This window comes from Lutjanus erythropterus, chromosome 16, assembly GCF_056507025.1.
Source record: "Lutjanus erythropterus isolate fLutEry1 chromosome 16, fLutEry1.hap2, whole genome shotgun sequence".
Classification (NCBI taxonomy): domain Eukaryota; kingdom Metazoa; phylum Chordata; class Actinopteri; order Lutjaniformes; family Lutjanidae; genus Lutjanus; species Lutjanus erythropterus.
This window is the reverse complement of record NC_139332.1, coordinates 15,278,280-15,299,265: the sequence shown is the minus strand read 5'-3', so window position 1 is coordinate 15,299,265 and position 20,986 is coordinate 15,278,280. Positions and strand designations below refer to the sequence as shown.

Genomic DNA, 20,986 nt, shown 5'->3' with positions numbered 1-20,986 from the left:
TCCACGACGCATATATAAAAACATTTGCGTAAATCCAATTCATGCGCACACATAATCAAAGGGGAAAACATTGTTTTCAAACGCAGATTTTTAAAATACCTGCAGCTGTATTTCAGATATAGCTCGAAAAATACAAGAAACGCTTTCTTCTGTGATCTATTTCAAAATAGTTAATATGAATAACTTACATGTCTTGAGGCTAGCAATTGTCATACAGGAATGTGCCAATAATTTGGGATTAAAGGTGCACTTTACCCTGAAGTTAAACCAATTCAAGATAACACATACCCAGTATAATATGAAATGCAGTGATTTCTTCTATTTGATTTGGCTAACATATCACAGCGCACATTCCCTGGCTCTCTGCTCTGAGGCCACCGTGCAGCTTGTTTTGGAGAGGCTGCAACCTGACTCTAATGTGCTGTGAATGAGAGACCTGAGCTCGGATTAAGACCGCCGCGGCTGGCCGGGCCCCACAGCCCAATGTGCACATGGTGATCCAAGGGGCTCCTGATGGCACATGTGAAACACAACCTTAAAATATCACACACACTAAGACTGTTGAAGCACTAACTAACGCCCTGTGACTGTATCAAAATAGGGAAAAAAGTACAGTCTGTAGCTATCCACCGTCCTGCTCGCAGGCCATTTTATTTGGATAAATTGTAGGGGCACAAACAACTCGAGTGTCTTTGCAACCACACGCTCCGCCTCTCGGTCAATCCAGACAAATTCTACGAGTTGTGCTGAAGCTTTTAAGCTGTAATTGAGCACAGGATGCCCAGGAAAACCAAAGCCAGCTCTGCACAGACCTGCGTTTTTATAGCTGCTATAGTATTCTGCTGCGTTTTTTTTCTCCCCGGCCAGACAGACACCACAAAACTGGCCAAGCGTGATGGGAAGTCGCCACCTACACGGACTCAAAGTCAGCAGCTGAAGATTTCCAGTGACACAGAAACATGTCATGTCTGTACACAACTAAGGTAAGATTCCTGGTTATAATAGATAAGCCTATCTCTGAACATCTGATAAAAAAATATTTTAAAATAAAAAAAAATGCCCTAAAATTAGAAACAAGCATCCAATATTAAAAGCCAATTATATGTTAAGTGTGTCTTGTGTTATAGGAAGCCGTTCAGCTGATCCTCTGACCATCCTTCTGCGGTTTTGGTCGTCAAATTGCTGTCTGGCGCTGCGTAAAAGCTCTCAAAGCCAAAGCTTTCTCTGTACGGTCGACTTCAAGTTCGGGGGAGGGAGAGGGTCCTTCAGAGAGAGCAAAGGGCCCACTGTGCCCCGGATGGAGTTCCTTTAATTGCTTTTGCATTTACGCAGGCTTTAGGTTACAAGGTTGGTCGATAATGTGCAGCCTGTAACTCAACTAATTTGAGGAAAAGTCAAATGAACTGCACCTTCTTTCTAACTGTGTATCGTGAGATCTGCTGTTGGTTTGAATTTAACTCAAAATAGTAAACAAGATTCTGACTCATGATTTTACTTGGGAGAATTGTTCTATCAACCCTTTAGGTTGGCAACAATCTCATCTCATGCGTTTTACGCAAAGAAAACATTCAGTATATATCCGATTTTGGATATAACAGGGAAGCCTAGATATTAATTCATTTAGTGTCTAAATAATGCTCTGAATACTAAACATGATACTAACCTATGAAGTTACTCTGGAGAATTGCTCTCTCAAACCCTAAGGTTAGAGTAACTTCATTTTATGCATTTTACGCGAAGAAAATATTCAAAAAAGTAAACACAACGTCTACAAGATAAACATGAAGTCACTGACCCTGTGGTGTTTGAATTTAACTCAAAATAGTAAACAAGATTTTGACTCATGATTTTACTTGGGAGAGTTGTTCCATCAATCCCTTAGGTTGATAATAACCACATCTTGTGCGCTTTACGCGAAGAAAACATTCAATATATCAGATTTCGGATATATTTTTTTTATTATTATTATTAAAGATAACGTCCAAAGATAAATATTAACTCACTATCTGGTGTAGGTTTTAATTAAAGTCTAATTAGTGCTCTAAATGACAAACATGATATAAACTCATGATTTTACTAATCAATATAAATATTCTATAAACCCCGCAGTTCGATAATAACGTCATTTTATGTGTTTTATGCACGGAAAACAGCCGGTTTGTATCAACATTTGGACAAACAGGAAATATAAAGCCTAAAAGATAGACAAAAAACTACTGACTATATGCTGTTGGTTTGAATTTAAATCTAAATAGTGCTATATATATTAGATGGAAGAACACCCTTGGGTGGATAATAACTTTATGGTATGAGCTTTACGCAAAGATACGTTTAGGTTGTATCTGATTTTGGGCAACAAAGGAAACATGAAGCCTAAAAAGATAAACAGTAACTCATTGACTGTCTGGTGCAAGTTTGAATTTAATTCTAAATACTGCTCTAAATAATAAACATGATCCTAACTCGTATTGTTACTTGGCAGAATTGTTCTATAAACCCCTTACACTGATAATAACTTCATCTTATGCGCTTTAAGCAAAGAAAACATTCAGTTTGTGTCACATTTTTGACAAAACAAACTTGAAGCCTACAAAAAGTCTAAAATCACTGACTGTCTGATGTAAATTTTAGTTCAATTCTAAATAATAAACAAGACATTAACTCACGATGTTACGTGGGGAAATTGTTCCATCAATCGTTTAGGGTTGATAATAATCTCATTTTATGTGCTTTACGCAAAGAAAACATTCAGTTTACATTAGATTTTAGGCAACAAATGAAATATAAACTGTAAACAGATAAATATTAACTAACTGACTGGCTGGATCTAGGCTTTAATTGAAGATTAAATAATACTCTGAATAAAGACATGATACTAGCTCATTATACTTAGGAGAACTGTTCCATCAACCCCTTAGGTTTATAACAACTTCATCCCCATGCGCTTTACACGAAGAAAACATTCAGTATATATCAGAATTTAGACAAAAAGGAAACATAACTCCAAAAAGCTAAACATTAACTCACTGACTTTTGGCCATGGGTGACTTTGAAGGACACTTAGTGTGTAAATGGACAGAAAGAATCTGTATTTACTCACACTGTTTCCTTGGCATCTAAGTCCTAATTCCTTCACCATTGTTTTTCTACCTTAGCGCGTACACTCAGACACATCCAAATAAATTTAAACACACATACAGACTTGATAGTCGTTATTGAGATTAAATCCAACACCGAAATCATACAATTATATCAATTAACATATAATAACACAACGTGTTTAGCTTTAAATTGAGTGTAACGCCTATCCTGGAGTGACAGTGTCGCAGTGGTTTGGACAGGAAGAGAATGCGACGCACAGATAGCCCAATCCGCGCGCCATAAAACCTTGTTAGACAACAAGTAAACAATCAAGTGTGGGGAGGATCTAAAAGTACAGTTTAACGCCACGTCAGGTAGGCCTGTGGGCTGTAAAGGAGGCTAAATAGGCGTATTCAGTCCTGCAAAGAAACCTCCTGTAGTTTCAGTCTTCAAGTGAAATAAAAAAAAGCCCAGAGGCTTTAGTCCAGCCCGTTTTGTTGTTTTCATTTTATGGCAGAAAAAAGTGGGCCACCACACCTGCGCCTCAATGCATCTATTGACTATATTCTTCATCTCAAAATGAAAACACAAACGTTAGTGTTAAGGGTGTTGAGCAGGAGGCCGAAAAGATACAGTGTGACTAGACAATGAGAAGACTGGTGCAAACTGTGACATTTTAATGCATATATTATATCCTTTTTATATATGCATTAAAAGATCACAAAATGCAGCTTTACTGAACATGTAAACGATTTGCAGTGCGCACAGGGTCAGTGGTCGCACAACCAAACAAAACAAGGCTGAGCTAATTAATTAATGCATCATTTTCAACTAGAACATTCATTAAACGCACATTTACGCATTGACTTCTGCATATTTATACACTTTGATTTTTTTAAAGTTGTTTTTGAACTTGAATGCACGGTCTTGTCTCAGCCGTTATCATGTTGCTGGCTGCATTGATACGAGCTTGGAGTTGGCGGGGGGATTATAAAACCATCAGACTGAAACATGAAACAATCAGAGCTCAACAAATGAACGAGCCGCAAAATATCAGTTAATTTGAACCTGATTCAGCGGCTGGTGAACAACTGTTGATTTATCCACAGGTGACAGAAATGTAGGCCGGCGGGGATGGCGACGACAGAGGGGCCAGGCGGACCACACAGGGGCCATGCAGGGAAACTGATCAACTCCACGGTCAACGGGAGCACCTCTGACTAACCAGTGGAGACTCACCCACAATGGTGGATTAGCCCGCAGAAGGTATCCTGGGAAACAAGGCGTCATTACAGCAGCGGACCTGGACAAAAAGGACATAAACTGGACTTCAGTTGGGGGAATAAATGAAATTTTACAAAGGAACAAGACAAAAGGAAAAAGAGACATAAAGGAATAAGTAGGAGTTTAAGTGCAGTGATAAGGTTTCAAGTATTTGAAAATGGACTCACAATGTACAAATCTTTTATAGAAAATGCATCAGAAAACCCTGGTGCGTTAATTCCGCAATGGCTATTAATGACTTAATATTTTCAATAAAGAAAAGAGTCAAATTGAGCATGGTGAATAGTAACCCTTGCACAATTTATTTTAAGGGCGTTATTTCCTTTTATTTATATAGATCTTTGTTTAGTTTTCAGCATGTCTTAACTATGCTTGACCTTAGATGGGTATATTTCCCACAACAAGATAAAATAGAATATTAACAGCCTTAGATGTTCACGTCCAACGCAACGCTCGCAGTTTATTTTTGAAAGGAACTTAAAAATTTAGCTGACATTACTAGTGTTTTTTCTTTCGACTATAAAAATATCAGCTGTAGCATTAGTTCTGGGTCTTTTTTCAGTCTAGTTTAAATTTTGTGGTCTATTAAGCATTGATGTTTCATTGTAACCGCAAACTGATTCAGTTGTCTTTATGAAGCTGTGATAACACTGAAACGTCAATAAACTAAGAATCTAATACACTCTGGCTTGTGGTACGCAGGTTTATTCGGCTGAGCGGGCAGCTTCAACGAAAACGTCGCTGCTTAGCTAAATTTCCCACCAATGATTTTATAATCATTTTTTTCTTGTATTTTTTTCTATACAGATTCAAATAACGAGGAATAAAACTCATTATAGTTTCATTCGGTTCTTAACAGATCTAGTTTCTTATGGCCACCAAATCATACAATAATTGTTTCAGCTCTTTACAAAAGCAAAGATGGTACTTAAATCAGTAATCCATTATATTTGGGGAAAGGACTAAAATATGTGAATTTTTTTACCTTTTTATTAGCCCTAATACTCATTTATATGGATTAAAACAGGAACGGTCATCAAAAATCACAAAAACTCCATGGCACCTTCTTTATAAACAATGAAATGCCTTTATTGGCATTGTCATGTTGGACCTTAAAAGTAACTCTGCCCTACCAGAGTACTGTCTGGACAGGATGTGAATATGAAGCTTCTCGCAGTGGCACACCGATTTCCATAATTTCCAATGTCGATTTTCGATAGGGAATCAAATTTTCAAGAATTAACGTGCTTTAGCGTATCTACCAAGGTTTGAGTCACAAATTGGCTGTACTGTTCAAGTATGGTTTTTTTTAACTATAATTATTGTGAAATATCTATGCTTGGTTTATGTTAAGGGAACTAACAATCTGTGTTTAGACTAACAAAAAAAACACGCAAAGCAAACAGACCCGCTGCTGTCAGTGATCCCTGCTCGCTGTGCATCTTTCTTCGAAAACATACCAATGCATCCTTCATAAATGGACACAGTAAATTATGTCATTTATATATCCAACCAAATGAAATCAGGACAGAAAAAGCCCGTCTGTGGATGAATAAGGCGCCGAATGGGACATGGAGGAGGCTTTCACATAATCTCGGTCAAGTGCTTCTATTTGACCGCTGTCACGGTGCTGGATCAGTTGATGTCTTCTCTGGTCTTTGTGGTGTATTACGAGATTATCTTCCAAACTCACGCTCTCAAGCTTGACCAGAGCTATATTGTTGACTGGCTGAAGGTTGCAGGCCTCGCCTCCATTACGCACAGAGACAGCGAAGGTCAATGTAAAGAGCAGTGCCTGGCTGGCGGTGGTTGGCCCCGTCTGTGTGCAGCCATGTCTGAAGACAGACGGGCGAGAGACATACCGAGCTGCTTATTCAATATGTGTGATCTATTAGACCGTCTCACTGTTCAGAAAAACCTCTCAAGGTGTCAGTTTATTACAGATTTTAAATCTGAGTTTCTGCCTGGATTACAAATGGGAGACTGGGGGCAACTGTGACAGGGAGCAATTGTAATTGTAACACACTCAATTACTCCAATCAGATTAGAGATTGTATTGAGTGATGATACTCAGTCTGCACATGCTCAGTATGATTCACTCTCTGTGTAAAAGGGGCAGCATCATTTCACCTCAGCAGAAGTTTCAATGAAATATTTGATTTTAAGGTATGAAAGTCTTCTGGATATACAGTATTTTTCTTCTGCTGTCTAAAGTGTAGATGTCTGTGAATTCAAACTTACTTAAACAGTATTTCTAGGTTACTGGTTAGAAATTAACATCAACAAAACATGCTTTGTGTGTTGCTTGCTAGCACAAAAATTTTATCATTGCAACACGGAATTACAATTACCACCAAGCCACAAGGCCCAGTGTGACCACCTTGTTTGTCTGTATTAACAGACTTTTCTGTTATAAGATGAATGTATTTCACTAAATTAAATATGAAATTACTTTGCTTAAAATGTAGTTACCACTAGAATATTTACCTTATTCAGCAAAAAAGAAAGAGAAGTTTGCTTTGACTGTGTACCATGCGGACATCTAAAAGAATTTGAACAATATACAAAAAAAAAGTCGGTAGGATTTTTCCGAGCTGTTCATAAATGCATCAGGATGTCAAATACAACAATACCGGACGGTGAAACGTCCTGAACGCAGCAAAACTATGAGGAAAAAATAAGGAAATACAGGCAGAGAACAGAGTCTCTGTACAGGCTCAACCACGCACTTGTGGTGGGTCGTAACTGACAATTGAAATGGATTATGTTTATATGAATCTACACATTGTTTGTTTTTTTTGAAAATGCTGCAGACTATACCTTTAAAACGACTACAATTGTTTTTAATTGGCTATGAAGCTATCTCAATTTAATATTGATGTCTCAGTAGGACCTAAGTAAACAAACAACAAGACTATCCTTGAGAAGGTCGTTTATTTATGTATTAGCAATTCTTAATGTCTTCGGATTCTCCGTAAAATTGAAACGAAACCGCGTGTCTAATCCCCCCCCTACGTTACGAGTAGTACGTAGTACGTTAGCCAATTAAAATGAAGCCAAGGAGATTTCCATTTAAATAATTTCTGACGTTATGTTGCGGTCATTAGGCGGATATCCCGCTGTCTCCAAAATCATAAAAATATCACTTCCTTGTAGTAGCTTGGAGTAACATTGTGAGGTACAAGTAATGTGATTGCTTTTAAGTGTGCTTTCAAACATACTGGGTCAATATGACTTATTTTTTTCAGTGTTCCAAATTGCCCCCAACCACTAATATAGATAGTCTTGTCAATTTTAGTGAAAATATAACAATTGTATAACAAATTAGAGCACATATGTTTCTTCTCTCAAACGATGAAAGTAGTCTGTGAATTATGAAGGAAAATGTACAAAAATAATGTTACAATTGCACTAGGTCTCTACTCTTCTGAGGATGTAAAATAGTACAGTAATAGGTTAATGAAAAGAAACCATCATCTGTATTTTGGGGGGGGTGAAGAGGCAATTTTCACTGTTACAGTAACATGGAATAGAAGAGTAGTAAGCACAGACTTTAACATTTATGCGAGAATATGAACCTTAATAGACAGTTAGGCCTATCTCCTTCTTACTTTGCTTTCTTCCCGTGTTTGTGATTAAAGTACGTGTGAGTGATTCATGAAACTACGTGCAAGGGTATTTCAAGAAAAGAATAACGGATTTTTTTTTTTATTTTTTTTTTTTTTGTGTACTAAAATGAAGTGTAATTTACTCTTTCGCCTGAGTGTGGCAGCAGAACTCAAGTCTTCCTCCTGTGTTTGCTGCCCCAGCCGATGGGCTGTCCCATCAAAGATGGCTCTGTGTGAGGACAGAGGAACAGGCGGAGCACTTTGAGCAGAGCTCTCGACTGTGCGTCAGGTTGGAGGCGGGACTAACAGGCTTGTTTTGGTTCTGAGAAGGCCAATAAGAGACTGCAGTGTTCCTCGCAGCCAATGAGCTGCTGCGCTGCTCAAGTCACTGCCCCGCTTGTGCTTCAGCTCTTCCGCTCTTCAAGTGTTTTGGGACTGAACGATGCGCTGCGCAGTCAGACATCACACTCATTTTGTCCCATCTCTGAGCTTATTGTATAACACGTGCGCGCCCGCCGCGCTTACGTCACAGGTCGGGCGAGCCCGGTGACGCTACATTCCGTGCTCGCGGACGTGCAAGCTACTGTCTCACATTTCTGCGGTGTTTCTCTGAGTCAGCCAGCTGGACATGTGCAAGTCATAAGCACAACATATCAGACTACTCGCCGTTTAAAAATACTTCAGCTTTAGTTGGCTCTTGAAATAATCCAGAGTGAACGTTTATGAAACTGAATATTTGCGGTTTTTAGAAAACCGTGAAACAAATCAACTATGAATATCCAGTAGCTAAATGCAACTCTCCTTTTAATACGTTTATATAATAAATGTGTTTTGAACTGTTGAAAAAAACATTCATCAGAAGGAGATAATTACAGTTTAAGGAGTACAAATAGTAGTGTACCTTTTGTAAGTATGAACTCATTAAAGAGAGGTGTGCTATTAACACAAAAAATATGTGCTACAAATGTACTTACTGATATTAGAATTTTAATAAATTAAAGGCATAATCTGCAACATTTTCCTGTAAAAACTGTATAGACTCATAACCCCTTTCAGTCAACATTTATAAACCATGTGGTATCTGCAGAGACCCTGCATTATTTTGCTGCTGCTGTGCTCAGGACGTTTTACCAACCCCAGACGTGAGTATTTGAATGGAACTCAACAATCAACTCTTTCCTGTGCGTTTAGAACACTTCCTACAACAAATGCTACTTATATTCTACCTTTAAAGTATACTTTTGGAAACCTAGAATTAGAGTTAAAGTTTAAAAGTTATTGGTTTAAGTTATTGAGTAAAACCAAATCAAATTTAATTAATTAATTAATTAATAAAGACAAAAGTTAGTTGAACTGACAACCAACATTTTAATTACCACTACGATTAATAGTATGAGTTTATATTATTACTATTCAATACTACTACTAATAATAATACTAATAATACTAATAATACTAATAATACTTATAATACTAATAATACTACTACTAATAATAATAATAATAATAATAATAGTCTGGTGAAGATTTAGGCCTATTTTTAAAAAGAAAAGGAAGAAATTATGTAGCCTATTTGATATGAGAGAACGCATCAGTCTTCTGTATCTTTTAAGGAGTTGCGTTTACATCCGTCTCGTCATATGCAGCCAGTGAGTGTAACCCATGAGCCTCTCAATTACTGGGAGAAATGGAAGGAAAATATATAAGGATATAAATAAATTATATACTAAATATCACTATATATAGGCCTAAAGCCTATGTAAAGTTACGCCCGTGTGCTTGACATTATGGACAGAAGGCGTAATGCATAGCGCCGTTACATTTCATAAAATGGACTAAAATAATTATGTCAGCACGTAAATCAGCCGAACAGGTGGGAAAACCAGCTAGAGGAGCTGGAGCTGTGACAGAGGAGGGGTCTGGTATTCACATTCATGCAGCCAAACAAACTGCACGCTGGGATGTTGGGTTTCTGGCTGCAGCTACATAAAAACTGCCTGTAGGCCCATCACTCAATAAGAGCATCTTTTTAGAACAAGGAAATATTTCTGCCTCATACCTTGTCATCATTATCGACATGTGAACGATGAACGGCGAGAGCGACTGACGACGGAGTAAACACGTCTCTAGTAGCTAAAAGCACTTTAGTCTACTTTTTCCAACACCACGGAAGCAGCAAGCGAAGGTTAGGATGAATTCTAACTACATTCTCTTAAATCAAAACTGCACTTCACCTTACATTTATTTACCCCCAACCACACTAAAACACTGGCTTAAAAAAAAAACGTGTTGTGAAAAATATTTTAAAACGTTTTGAATTTAATTTAATACCGAATCAATACTGACTTAATTTTCTGGTGTGTTCATGGAAATATCTGCACGACAAATGGGCCACTTTTAAAATATACACACTAAAAACACAATTAAAACTGACAGTGTGGGTGACGCAATAGTTGTTGGTGTAAACTATTGTTGGGTTAGTGGATCAAAACAGTTCTTCTCTTGGATGCTATTCTTCACAGTATTTCTGGGTGAAATTAACACAATGGCCTATTGCATTGCTGCCATATTGACCCCACGAATGGGTCAGTTTTAACCCAGTGTGTTTGAGTGTGTGTGTGTGTGTGTGTGTGTGTGTGTGTGTGTGTGTGTGTGTGTGTGTGTGTGTGTGTGTGTTAAGTGACGCATTTTCATTCATAATATTTCCAGGAATCCTCCAGAAAAACGCAAAAAATCGGTATTAAATAAAATTCAAAACATTCAAAAGTTACATTGACTGAAAGCAGCCTACATTTCAATTATTCCGTTAATCACAGAAAGCCTACAGAGATAGTGACACTACAATCGACGAGATAAAAGGTATTTCTACTGGGTTTCTGAATTAATTATTACAATAATATAAGGGATCAGCAAATAAGGCGGTAGTACAAACGGCAGTCTGCGCCCTTACAACCAATCGCCTAAATGAAGTGAAGCGCAGTCAACATTTAGTAATTCAAGTTGACCAAAATCTATTAGTTGTTTTTTTTTTTTCTTTTATCAGAATATATTTATACAAATAACCCTCAGCGTGTCAGTAGCTCAATAAACACAACGTGGCAATGTAAATATTAAGAGCAGCAATTCATTTAAAAGGTACAGCGTACTCTTAAAATGAAACAGACAATGTAACAGTCTATGGTGGATTTTTCCTATAACATGCAAATTTATCAAAAATAAAAAAAAGCGCTGAAAATACATTTGTAGAGAAAAATACACGTTTACCACGATGTCCTTGGAAATTAAATCATTGTCCTATCATTTTGATATGTGAGAGATTGCTTTTATTGTACAGTTATGCATACAAGAGTGAGTAGGGGAGGATATCTTGCAGCGATTTATGATGTTAATCATAAAATAAAGGTGGTTTTCCTGAACTTTCCACCTGCGTCTGTTTGTCATGACTGTATATTCTAAAATGTTATCAAATCAAAATGTTATTACATGCATTATTATTATTATTATTATTATTATTATTATTATTATTATTATTATTATGATTATTATTATTATTAAAGTTTCGTATATAGGATGTTTGACCATTGACCCGCTTGTATCACAAACTTGCCGCTAGATGGCGATGTCAGTCTACATTTCAGCACACACCGGCCTCAGCTGACTTCTGCTCTTTTTACTCTGAGCCAAACACAACTCTGCAACACATTGCAAATACTGGAATTTATAAACAGAGTTTGTATGTAGTATCTCTGGGTAAAGAAAATCGCTACAAACAGAGCCACAACAAGACAACACTTCACTGTTGAGCTGAAACATGCAGCAGGAGTATGGGCCTCAAAGAGTCGCCTGTTTTAAATTTAAATAAACTGGTTGAATGTTTAGAAAGATTTCGCTCTCTCTCTCTCTCTCTCCATTATATATATATATATATATATATATATATATATATATATATATACATATATATCTAGAGAGAGAAAGAGAGAGAGATACACACACACACACATACACACGCAATAGACACACAAACCGAACTAGGATCATCAACATAGCTTGGATAAAAGTCCATATTTTATTGGGACGGACTTTAAACACCGACATAACTTGACTCACACACACAAATAACCTGGATATCATGCCGGACTTTATATACAACCACATGAATACGCACACATTATAAAAGCTATGATTAATATGAACACATATCCCGAACGATTATCTAAGCATTATAGAAGGATTGCACCATGGATTGGATATGAATGAGAGCACGGGTTCATATGATAACTAAACTTCATACAAGATATAGCATGTGAGTAAAAAGGAAGCCAGAAGGAAGCCAGGAGAGATTAATATTTAACATCCCCAAGGTCCAAATCCGTCCTGTGAATCTTCGCAGTTATCACTCTCGTTAAATTTGCTGATAGATAAAAGCGTAGCTCGGTGGCGCACATCTTTTCTGAGCAGGGGTCCTGTGTTGAGAGTGAGCATGCCAAAAAAAAAATTTTGTTGTTGTTTTTTTTTAAAAAAAAGAAGTCACACATAGGCCTGCTGAAGCTATATATTTTTTCTCTTTTTCCCCACTTGACTCCTTAAACAATATTTAACAACAAGTGGCAGGAAATGGAGGGTCCAGCGTTCAGAGGCCTCAGAAATTTTGTTCCATGAGCTCCGGGAAATCATTTGGCAACATACAAATAAATCATGTTCAGTCAGGAGTTTGGTTGTTCCAATCCATGAGTCCAAACGCGCACGAATGTGTGTGTATGTGTGTGAGTGTGTGGGGTTTTTATCTCCCACAGATGTATTGTCCGTAATAAAAAAAAAAAAAAAAAAAGAAAGAAAGAAAAAAAGAAACTAGCTGATGGTTTTCAATTTGTTGACCACTTTCTTCTCCTTAACGCGTCTGTTCTGAAACCATATCGTCACCTGCCTCTCGGACAGGTTGGTCTGGGCAGATATCCTCCTCCTTTTGTCCTTCGTGATAAATTTATTGGCGGCGTACTCGCGCTCGAGTTCCTTCAGTTGCACCTTGGTGTATGGCACGCGCTTCTTTCTTCCGCGTCGATAAGAGCCTGAGTCCCCCCCGGCGTGGGACACCGCGTCTGAGAGGTAGAAGAGGAAAGAGAGAAAGAAAAAGAAGCTGTTAGGCTGCTTTTCAACAAGCCTCATATTCACTCTCAAAATGGTGTTTCACCAATAAATGAAAATCTGTTTGACACATTTCTACATTTCTACTTTCAAAACAATACCAAAACAATACAATGTAAATAAAATAATTTAATTCAATTAATTGAGATTTGCTGTGTAGAATATGCTATACTCCTAAATCAAAGAAAGATGTTGACTATTCCGTGATATGACAAAAACAAATAAACATTTTTCTGTAGATGAAACTTAATAAATAATCTGTATTTTCTTTTTAAAAATTAAAAACAATCCCAATTACACTTCACATTATTTCAGTTATTGTATTTTAAACAAAATGATCTTACTGTTGTGCTGGTTGTTCTGCAGGTTGACACAGCAACTGACATTTGAAACACCCCCATTCTATACACTGTGCATCCTGTTTGCTAACACACTAACATGTCAAACAGTTCTGTCCTGTAAAGGCTGGATTCTAATGGAAGTATAGCCTACCTGGTATGGAGGACTTCCACATGTGTCCGGGCTGGGACTGCTCCTTGGCGCAGTAAACCTGCCCGTTCCAGCCGTTGGCGGCGAGAGTCCACGGTTGGTAGCTCTCCATAGGCAGCAGGGACTCGTGTCTGGCCTCTGACGGCGCACTGATCGTTGGCACCACGGGAACGTCCAGGTAGCTGGGGACAGGTTGGTACGGGCCTGAAGGGTAGGTCGGATAAAAAGCGAATTCCTTTGCCCGAGAAGTGAAGTCATCGCCCGAGGCGGACGTGTCCATGTATTTCTCTCCGTACGCGGAGGGGGGCTGCGCTCCGCATGACTTTATGCTGCTGTGATGCGACATTCTGCACGGGTAGTAGCCGCTACCGAAGTACCCATACGGCAGGGAGGCGCTGGATGAATTCTGGGCTGCAGAGCAGGGGCTGCACTGCTTCACTGGTTCGCCCATACCGGCGGTGGGTACGTCGCTGGACGAATAAGCCGTGCTCGGTGCCAGGGACGCGGGGTGCGCCATCAGATTCCTACACTGGTTCGCAGCAAAGTTGCCACCAGCAAAACCCTCCATGTTCTTGCTCACTTCATCGGAACCGCCGCCGTTGTCGTAGAGGAACATCACCGACGGGTCGACCCAGCGAGGACGGAGGAGCAGTGACGTTGTCATAGCACGGCATCCAACATTGAAGCTTCTGGCTCTTTTTTAAAAAGCCCAGAGACTGAAAAAAGGAGATACTGGTTCCCAGAGAGTAATGCCACTCTGACGCGCACAAGAGCGCCGAGGTTGCGCCGCCATTGGTCCAGATGTTGTCACGTGACCAGGCTATGCAAAGAGGACGGTAAACATCACCCAGTACAGATAATTAAATGGAGAAAAATGCGGCGAAGTAAGGTGACCGTACCTACGACGGGAATTCGTTTTTGTCGCGTTTGCTTCAGTTGAGATGAAAGTTGTACCTATATTTTATAAAAAGTCAGATACACATGTCAGCAGACTATTTTTTTATTCATATTAATTTATATTTCATAATCCAAAAGGCTTGCGTTACATTATTTAGGTTTGGAAATTCTTATTTCTATGCGTGAGGTTCCAATAAGAGTTAATCACTGAAAAGTAATCAATAATTTAAAGAAAAAACTGCTCTGACTCAACCATCTACATATGACTAATAAGCATAGCCTTACGGCCTTTACGCACGCTCACTGACCAGCCTTTGTCTGCCTCTTCAGAGGAACTGGGTATCACTTCATGGCCATTTACTAAAAGAGATTTCCATTTATAATAAATTTAGTACTAGGCATGATGTATTCCAATGTTTCACATGATAAACAAGGAATTTAACATACTGTGGCCGACCGCTGATTCAAAGACGCACTACACGCAGTCCGGTGGTACTATTTGCAAAACAGACGCATTTAATATAGGATGTAGAAATCCTTTAGAAAGGTATGAGAGTCGACATATTCCAAGTCATTTCATTTATCCATGCACATATTTATAGAAACAGTCAGAGACAGGCCCCTCCTTTAAACATCTCCACTCTAATTTCAGCTAGAAATAAGGAAAATCGGATGCAACGTCATGATATGAGGTGAATATTGCAGACACTCCACGTCGGACATGTTTACAATATGCAAAGACAGAAAACAGCTCTCCACTTGGCACAGCGTGCGTGTTTTTACATCGGAGGCAGACGCGGCTGGAGGCCAAGGTCAAGTTGAAAGTTGCTGTCTAGCCGTCCAGCCTGTCGGGCTATTCACGCTTTGAAGGGACCGTCTGAGCGCTTGAAAAGAGCGGAAGAGGGGTGAGAATTCCTGTCCCAATGAAAGCTATTGGAGGACATTAACTTTTACTATCATTTTGTTTTCTCCTCCGTTTATTCTCACGAACTAGTCTGTACCCGCTTCTCTTTGGGTGGTGTGTAGTGGTGTATCCCAGCGTTGAAGATATAAAAGGAATGCTGCTGTTTTTTATGTGTAGATCTTTTGGAGGTGTTTTTTGGCACATACGTGTGAAAATGACGTTGGGACGGGATAGGTGTGTGTGTGTGTGTGTGTGTGTGTGTGTGTGTGTGTGTGTGTGTGTGTGTGTGTGTGTCTGGTCTGCTGGTTTGTGTTTATGACCAGTGGCTCTCCGTCTATTGTGTGTTGAAGGAAATTTGTTTGCACACTTTCAAAAATCCAGCAGCATGAGTCTTGGTCTAATTGAAGACTACTACTAGGAGACAAATCAACCAGACAGAACAGGAGCTGCCACTCAAGTGCGTAAAACACTGATGCAGACGTCTGCTTTCCAGCCTATAGACGAGTGATGTTTATGTAAATTATTTTAAAAAGCTTCCTCGGCCTCATCTGTTTCCTCTGAATCTAAACTACCACGCAGTAAATCCCAACATTAAACACCTAAATAACATATCAGATTATTTTTAAAATACACACAAGAAGCATGAATATACAATATATTACAAACTAAAGCCAAAAATTCTTAACTATAAGCACTGATTACATACATTTCACAGCGTATGGAGTTTGTGTAGGAGGCCCACTAGAAGTGAAAAAACAACAATGAGGAACGTTAAACCAAAAAAAAGTGCCGAAGAGAGCAAACAATGATGCACTAAAGCCTGTTTTACTTAACAACAACCAGACTTAAAGGTGGTGTGTGTTGTCGCAACAAAAATGAAGAAATGCACTTTATGTTTTTCTCTCATGCATGGGGGAGGTGTATCATTTCTGCTGAATACAGTGGAACTAAGTGGGACTGCTTTTTTTTAAGTCATTTGATGGAGGTAATGGTTTTAATCCAAATAAAAGAAAAAAATAATGAATGAATGTGTTTACATAAAAAAATAAAAGAATGGCGCATGCCGGGCATTTTGATGAAACAGGCGTATATCACTTATTATAGTTACTTATTACAACAGGTGATTGTTAATCGTGCAAAAAAAATGCGAGGTTATAAAATACAATAGGCTACTGTTTGTCTCTTGGGTTCAAAGTACGACACATCTTCCTTCTTGCATTTGCACTAGAAACTCACGTTCAAATGACTTTTTTATTTAAGGCATTAAAACATATATATGCACAGTTTCTCTTGTTTACAATTATTCGTATCAAGCGTGATTTTATGCTAATTTTTTCAAAAATTAAATTTTAATATTCGCGTTGCGTCACTGTTTTCTGTGAAATATTGGCTGAAATATCAGCCTGATGTGAGTCAAACTATGATTATACAGTAGTCTGGATGTGTCTTGACATTATCACTAAAAAAAAAAGTTAAGTAATGAAATCATTCAGCAGCAACATGCACCAACAACTTGTGAGTCATTGTGTAACTGTACAAGGCCTAGCCTGTTGCGCATTGCCCTGTGGCGTTTTTTTCAGCACGTCAAGCTTCAAAATAAACACAAATTCGTTAATTATTAACCGTTGGTTACGCTGTCGGTGTCATGTTACATTTTACATCCACTGTCAATATTACAGCCACCATATCAGGCTTCATGTTTTATATAAATATTGAGGTGTTTTCGTTCAGGAAAATTTGATGTTCTATCCATATTTAAATCATTTTAATCATTCACAACAACTCAGCGCCATCGCCATGTCAGCCCAGACATGAGACATCCCAAAGTACAATGAACACACACACTCACGGGCGGCGCACACGTTGTCCCACCAAATAGACGCACATCTTACCATGGAGTTAGAGTTCGACATTGTGTCTCAGGGACCCATATAACATTAGGCCTATTCTTTACTGATTTGGCACCGAATTCTTATTCAATTGTAAGCTTGCATATTTGGAAGATAGCAATTCTTAGATGATGGAATGGATGATGGTTAAATACTATTTTACATGAGCTCCAGGTGACTAATATTAGCGAGTTTAAAATATCCTTCATTTTGATAGGGACCACCCTTGTTGATCTATCTGAAGGATCCCTGAAGGTTCCTGGGACTCTGGGACTTGGCAGAACAGCCTGGAGGCTTTTCTCTGAGGTCATTATCAAGGTTCAACCCCCCTGTTTGTACTGGCATCCAAATTACGCAGCGCCAGAGAGAAAGAGCGCATTTATTCCACGGCCTGGGCGCCTGAAGCCTGCATGGGTAAAGTAGGGAAAGGTCTATATAAAGTTATACTCGGCTGTAAATTTCTATCTTTAATGGCATAAATTGTGTTATAAAAATGAGCTGCAAAGACGAAATGCAAGTAGTCAAGCTTCAGTCGTGTTGGTGACACGTGTTTAAAGCAGACGGCTGTCACAAAGTTGTCAAAACATAACAACCAATATGTTTCTGTGGTCAGAGCAGTGAACCACAGGGCGGTCACACACTTGACTTTTCCATATTTTCTGGACGCTCGCCTGCGGTGTGATTATGACGGATTGCGTAAAAATAACATGAAAAACTGACCCACTTCATTCTCGGACCCACACGCAGGAAGCCACCTAAAGGTCTACGGTTAACTGGGAAGTTTCTCTCACAAGGTGTTCATGATGTGTGCTTTTTTTTTGGACTGACACGCTCGCTGTACGTTTCAGCCTGTCTCTCCTGCAGCAAAAGTCTTAAATGTTGCGTTAACAGCCTGCTAAAGCTACAGTCTGAGCTGCATGGGAAATCATTTATTGGCATACAGGAATTTCTCCAAATATAAAGGTCTGCAATTTGTTTCAGCCGGTGGTTACACATCTGTTGTATTCCGGGTTGTAATTGCACGGATGTAGAATATGATGGAGGAGATTGCGAAAGGGAATAAAGCTGCTACTTTTGAAATTTCATCATTCTTGTAGAAGCCTGTGTACCATTCTGACCCTGCCTCGTTACAGATAACCAGGCGGCGAAAAAACATGATTTACTTTAAGTACTTTTATTATTTATTCTCTGGAGAAAGTGCACTTAAAATCCCTTTTTTCCACCAGGCAGTAGTCATTATTATTATTATTATTATTATTATTATTATTATTATTATTATTATTATTATTATTATTATTTCCTATCCTCTGTTATTGGTCATTTCCTTTATCGTCATCAGGATACGATGTGATCTATATAATCTGAACATTTAGGCCTTTTGTTTTCTGCATCCAACAGAAAGGCCTAAATGAAAGAATATATTCTCGATTTAGTAGCCATGCTCACCACAAATAAGCTAGAAAAAAAGCTAGAAACTTAATTTTGCCTTAACTTAATGCGTCAAATAACCAAAACCAACTTTAAACGTGTGCATCAGATTTGTTATTTTATTAACAAAAACAAATACTGTTTTTATAGTGAATGCATGGCGTATTTTACATGTGCCTGCAGATGGTATAGTGAGCTCAGTTTCCTTTTGTTTTTTCGGCTGTTTTAGAGAAGCACTCAAAAAAAAAAAAAACGAAAATAGTCGCAAAAAGTTAATTAGCAGCTGTCTAGCTTTTAATATACGATCAATCGTCAAAATATGTAAGCGATAAATAGTGTAAACAACTTAAGTAGAAACGTTCTTATTAATTTTGAATTTTGATTGGCTGTCAAAATATTTTGAGGCAGAAAAAAACAAGATATGTAGTATTTTAAAAATGCCATTGCGTGATTTGTTTTAATTTAATTGCTTAAAAGGCATGATTCACTTCTTAGAAACGTAGCTTTATGTTTTTATGAGTTCCTAATAAATATGTGAAGTCTGTTTTTTGATCGATAATTTTACTTTAAAAATGTTTTTTCAATTATAAATCATGTCTGTACTCTCATTGATTCGTTCATAATGTATCTTATTAAAGGAACGGGCCCACACAATACCGTGTTCAATATGCAAACTTATCCAAAAATAAAACTCACGTTAGACTCTGTTACCCGGGTGATATTTACGAGTCAAATACTGTAACTAAACGGTTGATATGAAAGAAAGAAAAACATTTGGTTCAGTTCTGTCCTTTTGTCGGGTCTGTCTGTAACACACTGCGTGACAGTCACATGCAAAACAGTTGGAGACCAGTTTGAACTTTACAGTACGCCCACACAACATCAGCACCTGAACTGCACTCATCGCAATACACCTGGAATTGGAGGATCGTTCTAGAAATACGAACAGAGAATCTGCCTTTGCATGGCCAAGCGTTCATTATTAGCAGCTACAACTGTTCATAGAGGATAGAAGGAAATCAGTGGTACACAGACTGCCGGTGAAACTGATGGCAGAAACATTCTAAAAATAAAATCCCATTTGCAACCAGACTGACTTGTAAATATCACCTCTCTCAGAGATGCCAGGGACGCACCGAGCAGTCGAAAGAATTACATGCACTCTTGTGAAACGTCGGGGCTTTGCACCTGGTGTGTTGCCTTGCTACTGCTGAATTGGTGGTAAGCCATACCCCATGATGTTTTCCCCTTTAATGGGGTAACACAGGCCTGATCTCAATGGCTTGCTAAGCCCTTCGTGTAATAGGGTTTGCAGTAGGATGGATGGGGAATGGAAGAGCGATAAAAGCGGGTCTTACAGCGCACAGATTTCCAGCTGTATAGTCATCAGGACATGTTTCGCTCCAAGGTCAGCGAGTTAACTCTCTGGTAGCTGCGTCATCCTGTTTCAAGGCCAAGTTGAAGCAACGGAGACGGGAGGGGCCGTGATAATGAAGGAGAGGTTAGATGGTATTTTCTTCCAGGTTTTGACTCCGTGTGTGAAACGCGGTGCGCCTCAGCCACTGAACAGCCAGCAAACCCATTCATGCGCTTTTCTATCGCGCACTGAAACACTTTTTGTGCCAAAAAGCAAATATTCTGGCAGGTCTGCACACCAGGGCCATGGATTGGATTACATGCGTACTGCGCAGGCTCCATGGTCAAGTTCAAGTTGGGCTGGCTAGTAAAACTGAGGGGCGCATTCTGCAGTGTCTGCCGCGGGGGGCGCTCCCCCCCTTTGATCTCCCCTGCAAAACTAGACACTGAAGGAAAGCCGTGACTGCGGGCCAGTCTGCTGCACTTCTGCCAACAAGAATGTGCAGGATTTAAATCAAGGAAACAAACCAACAAAAAAAAAAACTCTTATTTTCCTTGATTTGAACCACGTGTGTATTAGAAATAACTGAGCAGAAGTGGGGAGTAGCTAACTGCTTGTATACTTCGTTACTAGAATTTTCAGGTATCTGTACTTTACTTGAGTATTTATTTTTTTGACGACTTTATTTTTATTCCATACTTTTTAACACAAAAAACACCTCTACTTTCTACTCCTTCCATTTTCAACATGGGCTCGTTATTAGTTTTGCTGCATTTCATTATTTTTATTTTGCATGATTGCGCACCACCTTCCCAACATCATGACCGATTTCAATTTAGATGGATTTGACAGTAACACTTATTTGGCGTATCAAGTACAGCAGACGTAAAAAGACGAAAACGAT

At 38.7% G+C, this 20,986-nt stretch overlaps 1 protein-coding gene and 1 long non-coding RNA gene across 2 annotated transcripts; one reads left to right on the top strand and one right to left on the bottom strand.

Moving 5' to 3' along the window:
* Positions 1 to 29: 29 nt before the first annotated feature.
* LOC146312835 (uncharacterized) lies at positions 30 to 5,047 on the top strand. The gene is made up of 2 exons (XR_014772064.1): positions 30 to 983; positions 4,191 to 5,047. It is a non-coding gene; the product is annotated as an uncharacterized LOC146312835 (long non-coding RNA).
* A 7,449-nt stretch (positions 5,048 to 12,496) lies between these two features.
* hoxa13a (homeobox A13a) lies at positions 12,497 to 14,370 on the bottom strand. The gene is made up of 2 exons (XM_084738567.1): positions 13,611 to 14,370; positions 12,497 to 13,072 (listed from the first exon to the last, which is right to left on the bottom strand). Exons 1-2 carry the CDS (start codon positions 14,269 to 14,271, stop codon positions 12,825 to 12,827), a joined length of 909 nt encoding a protein of 302 aa, XP_084594693.1. The 5' UTR covers positions 14,272 to 14,370; the 3' UTR covers positions 12,497 to 12,824.
* Between the last annotated feature and the right edge of the window lie 6,616 nt (positions 14,371 to 20,986).

What these genes read in the sequence shown, in the direction of transcription:
- hoxa13a (XM_084738567.1), bottom strand. Translation starts at nt 14,271, where the DNA reads ATGACAACGTCACTGCTCCTCCGTCCTCGCTGGGTCGACCCGTCGGTG. An exon ending in GTGGAAGTCCTCCATACCAG is followed by an intron (nt 13,073 to 13,610) that starts GTAGGCTATACT and finishes TCTACCTCTCAG; the next exon opens with ACGCGGTGTCCCACGCCGGG.